General features: G+C 41.4%; 1 protein-coding gene across 1 annotated transcript; it reads left to right on the top strand.

The window, feature by feature from the left end:
- The first annotated feature begins 5,374 nt into the window (after window positions 1-5,374).
- LOC118540259 (olfactory receptor 5BS1-like) lies at window positions 5,375-6,285 on the top strand. The gene is given in 2 exon segments (XM_078074169.1): window positions 5,375-5,636; window positions 5,639-6,285. Coding segments are annotated over 2 exon segments (909 nt in total).
- The last annotated feature ends 214 nt before the right edge of the window (window positions 6,286-6,499 follow it).

Below are 6,499 nucleotides of genomic sequence, written 5' to 3'. Positions count from 1 at the left end.
CAATGAAATAGAAACCAAAAGAACAGTAGAACAGATCAACGAAACTAGGAGCTGGTTCTTTGAAAGAATTAACAAGATTGATAAGCCCCTGGCCAGACTTATCAAAAAGAAAAGAGAAATGACCCAAATCAACAAAATCATTAATGAAAGAGGAGAAATCACAACCAACACGAAAGAAATACAAACAATTATAAGAACATATTATGAGCAACTCTATGCCAACAAATTAGATAACCTGGAAGAAATGGATGCATTCCTAGAGATGTATCAACTACCAAAACTGAACCAGGAAGAAATAGAACACCTGAACAGACCCATAACCACTAAGGAAATAGAAGCAGTCATCAAAAATCTCCCAAAACACAAAAGCCCAGGGCCAGATGGCTTCCCAGGGGAATTCTACCAAACATTTCAAGAAGAATTAATACCTATCCTTCTGAAACTGTTCCAAAAAATAGAAATGGAAGGAAAACTTCCAAACTCATTTTATGAGGCCAGCATTACCTTGATCCCAAAACCAGACAAAGACCCCATCAAAAAGGAGAATTACAGACCAATATCCCTGATGAACATGGATGCAAAAATTCTCACCAAAATACTAGCCAATAGGATCCAACAGTACATTAAAAGGATTATTCACCACGACCAAGTCGAATTTATCCCTGGGCTGCAAGGTTGGTTCAACATCCGCAAATCAATCAACGTGATACAATACATTAACAAAAGAAAAAACAAGAATCACATGATCCTCTCAATAGATGCAGAAAAAGCATTTGACAAAGTACAGCATCCTTTCTTGATCAAAACTCTTCAGAGTATAGGGATCGAGGGTACATACCTCAATATCATAAAAGCCATCTATGAAAAACCTACAGCGAATATCATTCTCAATGGGGAAAAACTGAGAGCTTTCCCCCTAAGGTCAGGAACGCGGCAGGGATGTCCACTATCACCACTGCTATTCAACATAGTATTGGAAGTCCTAGCCACAGCAATCAGACAACAAAAAGAAATCAAAGGCATCCAAATTGGCAAAGAAGAAGTCAAACTCTCACTCTTTGCAGATGATATGATACTTTATGTGGAAAATCCCAAAGACTCCACCCCAAAACTGCTAGAACTCATACAGGAATTCAGTAAAGTGGCAGGATATAAAATCAATGCACAGAAGTCAGTGGCATTCCTATACACCAACAACAAGTCAGAAGAAAGAGAAATTAAGGAGTCGATCCCATTTACAATTGCACCCAAAACCATAAGATACCTAGGAATAAATCTAACCAAAGAGGCAAAGGATCTGTACTCAGAAAACTATAAAATACTCATGAAAGAAATTGAGGAAGACGCAAAGAAATGGAAAAACGTTCCATGCTCATGGATTGGAAGAACAAATATTGTGAAGATGTCAATCCTACCTAGAGCAATCTACACATTCAATGCAATCCCCATCAAAATACCATCCACTTTCTTCAAAGAAATGGAACAAATAATCCTAAAATTTGTATGGAACCAGAAAAGACCCCAAATAGCCAGAGGAATGTTGAAAAAGAAAAGCAAAGCTGGCGGCATCACAATTCCAGACTTCCAGCTCTACTACAAAGCTGTCATCATCAAGACAGTATGGTACTGGCACAAAAACAGACACATAGATCAATGGAACAGAATAGAGAGCCCAGAAATGGACCCTCAACTCTATGGTCAACTAATCTTTGACAAAGCAGGAAAGAATGTCCAATGGAAAAAAGACAGTCTCTTCAACAAATGGTGTTGGGAAAATTGGACAGCCACATGCAGAAGAATGAAACTGGACCATTTCCTTACACCACACACAAAAATAGACTCCAAATGGTTGAAAGACCTCAATGTGAGACAGGAGTCCATCAAAATCCTAAAGGAGAACACAGGCAGCAACCTCTTCGACCTCAGCTGCAGCAACTTCTTCCTAGAAACATCGCCAAAGGCAAGGGAAGCAAGGGCAAAAATGAACTATTGGGACTTCATCAAGATAAAAAGCTTTTGCAAAGCAAAGGAAACAGTGAACAAAACCAAAAGACAACTGACAGAATGGGAGAAGATATTTGCAAATGACATATCAGATAAAGGGCTAGTATCCAAAATCTATAAAGAACTCATCAAACTCAACACCAAAAGAACAAAGAATCCAATCAAGAAATGGGCAGAAGACATGAACAGACATTTTTCCAAAGAAGACATCCAAATGGCCAACAGACACATGAAAAAGTGTTCAATATCGCTCGGCATCAGGGAAATCCAAATCAAAACCTCAATGAGATACCACCTCACACCAGTCAGAATGGCTAAAATTAACAAGTCAGGAAATGACAGATGTTGGCGGGGATGCGGAGAAAGGGGAACCCTCCTACACTGTTGGTGGGAATGCAAGCTGGTGCAGCCACTCTGGAAAACAGTATGGAGGTTCCTCAAAAAGTTGAAAATAGAGCTACCATATGATCCAGCAATTGCACTACTGGGTATTTACCCCAAAGATACAAAAGTAGGGACCCGAAAGGCTACGTGCACCCCGATGTTTATAGCAGCAATGTCCACAATAGCCAAACTGTGGAAAGAGCCAAGATGTCCAACAACAGATGAATGGATAAAGAAGATGTGGTATATATATACAATGGAATATTATGCAGCCATCAAAAGGAATAAGATCTTGCCATTTGCAACGACGTGGATGGAACTGGAGGGTATTATGCTGAGCGAAATAAGTCAAACAGAGAAAGACATGTATCATATGACCTCACTGATATGAGGAATTCTTAATCTCAGGAAACAAACTGAGGGTTGCTGGAGTGGGGGGTGGGGTGGGAGGGATGGGGTGACTGGGTGATGGACACTGGGGAGGGTATGTGTTCTGGTAAGCGCTGTGAATTGTGCAAGACTGTTGAATCTCAGATCTGTACCTCTGAAACAAATAATGCAATATATATTAAGAAAGAAAAAAAGAAGAAGAAGAATGTAGCAGGAGGGGAAGAATGAAGGGGGGGAAATCGGAGGGGGAGAAGAACCATGAGAGACGATGGACTCTGAAAAACAAACTGAGGGTTCTAGAGGGGAAGGGGTTGGGAGGATGGGTTAGCCTGGTGATGGGTATTGAGGAGGGCACGTTCTGCATGGAGCACTGGGTGTTATGCACAAACAATGAATCATGGAACACTATATCTAAAACTAATGATGTAATGTATGGGGATTAACATAACAATAAAAAAATTTAAAAAAAAAAAAAAAAGAAAGAAAAAGAAAAACAGAGCTGGGGGCATCATGTTGCCCGATTTCAAGCTATATTACAAAGCTGTGATCACCAAGACAGCATGGTACTGGCACAAAAACAGACATATAGAACAATGGAACAGAATAGAGAATCCAGATACGGACCCTCAACTCTATGGTCAAATAATCTTTGACAAAGCAGGAGAAAACATGCAATGGAAAAAAGACAGTCTCTTCAATAAATGGTGCTGGGAAAATTGGACAGCCACATGCAGAAGAATGAAACTCAACCATTCTCTAACACCATTCACAGAGATAAACTCAAAGTGGATGAAAGACCTCAATGTGAGACAGGAATCCATCCAAATCCTAGAGGAGAACATAGGCAGTAACCTCTTTGACATCAGCCACAGCAATTTCTTTCAAGATACATCTCCAAAAGCTAGTGAAACAAAAGCAAAAATGAACTTTTGGGACTTCATCAAGATAAAAAGCTTCTGCACAGCAAAGGAAACAGTCAACAAAACAAAGAGGCAACCCACGGAATGGGAGAAGATATTTGCAAATGACACTACAGATAAAGGGCTGGTATGCAAGATGTATAAAGAACTTCTCAAACTCAACACCCAAAAAACAAATAATCAAATCAAAAAGTGGGCAGAAGATATGAACAGACACTTCTCTGAAGAAAACATACAAATGGCTAACAGACACATGAAAAAATGTTCATCATCATTAGCCATCAGGGAAATCCAAATCAAAACCACATTGAGATACCACCTTACACCAGTTAGAATGGCACAAATGGACAGGGAAAGAAACAACAAATGTTGGAGAGGTTGTGGAGAAAGGGGAACCCTCTTACACTGTTGGTGGGAATGCAAGTTGGTACAGCCACTTTGGAAAACAGTGTGAAGGTGCCTCAAAAATTTAAAAATAGAGCTACCCTATGACCCAGCAATTGCACTCCTGGGTATTTCTCCCAAAGACACAGATGTAGTGAAAAGAAGGGCCATATGCACCCCAATGTTCATAGCAGCAATGTCTGCAATAGCCAAACTGTGGAAAGAGCTGAGATGCCCTTCAACAGATGAATGGATAAAGAAGATGTGGTCCATATATACAATGGAATATTACTCAGCCATCAGAAAGGATGAATACCCAACTTTTACATCAACATGGATGGGACTGGAGGAGATTATGCTAAGTGAAATAAGTCAAGCAGAGAAAGTCAATTATCATATGGTTTCACTTATTTGTGGAACGTAAGGAATAGCATGGAGGACATTAGGAGAAGGAAGGGAAAAATGGTGGGGGGGGAATTGGAGGGAGAGATGAACCATGAGAGACTATGGACTCTGAGAAACAAACAGGGTTTTGGAGGGGAGGGGGAAGGGGGTGATTGGTTAGCCCGGTGATGGGTATTAAGGAAGGCACGTACTGCATGGAGCACTGGGTGTTATACGAAAACAATGGATCGTGGATCACCACATCAAAAACTAATGATGTATTGTATGGTGACTAACATAACATAATAAAATTAAAAAATAAATAAATAAAAATTAAAAAAAAATAGAAATTTATTGTCTCACAGTTCTAGAGACTGTTAGTCTGAAATCAAGGTGTCAGTAGGGCCGCTTCCTCCTGAAACTTGTATGGAAGAATCTTTCCTTGCCTTGTTTATGGTGGTGGCTGTCAATCATTGGCATTCCTTGGCTTGCAGCTGCATCACTCCAATCTCTGCCTGTTTTGTCACATGGCTGTCTCTGTGTGTCTGTTTTCACATGGAGCTCTCCTCTTTCTTATAAGGACACCAGTCCTATTGGATTAAGAGCCCATTCCAGTATGAGCTAATCTTAATTTACCACATCTGCAATTATCTTAGTTCCAAGTAAGATCACATTGTGAGGTACTGGGGATTAGGACTTCCAACATATTTTTGGAGAGGAAGGGATACAGTTCAACCCATAGCAGTCACAACTGAAAATACTCAACTTGTTTACTTTTCTATTTTTAAGCTGAAAGGAGTATTTCCTGAAAAGTTTTAGGGTGTGGGAATGATATTCTGATTACTAGAAACTACTCAGATTCTGTAAAACAGTTGATTTCTTTCTAGGGATGGAATTTATAAACAACCATGAACAACTTCACTTTCTTCACTGAGTTTATCCTCCTTGGGCTGTCTGCTGACTGCCACATCCAGACTCTGCTCTTTGTGCTGTTCCTGGGGATTTACCTCCTGACCCTGATGGGGAATCTGGTGATGATCCTGGTGATCAGAGGGGATTCTCACCTCCACATCTCCATGTATTTTTTCCTTGGACATCTGTCCTTCCTAGATATCTGCTTCTCTTCAGTTACTATGCCCCAAATGCTACAGAACTTCCTATCTCAGAGGAAAGCATCTTGGTGTGGGGCTGCATCACCCAGAGTTTCTTTTTTCTTCTCTCTGGGTGTGCTGAAGCCAGTCTTCTCTCTGCCACGGCCTATGACAGCTATGCTGTTGTCTGCCACCCCCTGCTCTACACCATGGTCATGAACAGGCCTCTCTGCATGGTAATGGTTAGTGCAGCATGGGTGATGGGGTTTCTCTACTCCCTAGTAAATAATCTTTTCATCCACACATTACATTTCTGTGGGTCCAACATTATCTCCCACTTCTGCTGTGAGCTTCCCTCACTCTCCCCTCTGTCATGTACTGATCCCACTGCCAACAAATTCCTTCTGTCAGGGTCCAGTGCATTTCTGGGACTGCTGACACTTACCCTGATCCTCTTCTCTTACTCCAGAATCATTTCTGCCATTCTGAACATCCGCTCCTCTGAGGGCCAAGCCAAAGCCTTCTCTACCTGCTCCTCCCACCTCACTGTGGTGCTCTTGTTCTATGGGACAGCTCTATTCAGGTACATTAGCCCTGCCTCAGGCTCAGTGTTGGAGCGGGTGATCTCCATTCAGTACAGTGTGATCACATCCTTGCTGAACCCCCTCATCTACAGCCTCCAGAACCAGGAGGTGAAGGCAGCTCTGCAGAGGATGCTGAGGCAGTAAATGTGCTCCTCAGATGAGGGATTCTCTGTGTGGTGTTCAGTCAGAGAATGGGAGGAGAGATCTTCAGAAGTACCTTGAGAGGATAAGACATTTGAGGTCAGTGGTTCTCAAACTCATCCACAAACCAGCAGAATCAGCATTATCTGTGAGCTTGCAAGAAAGGCAGATTCTCAGGCCCAACCATTAATCTACTGAATCAACATTAGAGCTCAAC

Source organism: Halichoerus grypus, chromosome 6, assembly GCF_964656455.1.
Source record: "Halichoerus grypus chromosome 6, mHalGry1.hap1.1, whole genome shotgun sequence".
Lineage (NCBI taxonomy): Eukaryota > Metazoa > Chordata > Mammalia > Carnivora > Phocidae > Halichoerus > Halichoerus grypus.
Note: the sequence above shows the minus strand (reverse complement) of the source record. Positions and strands in the feature narration are given on the sequence as shown.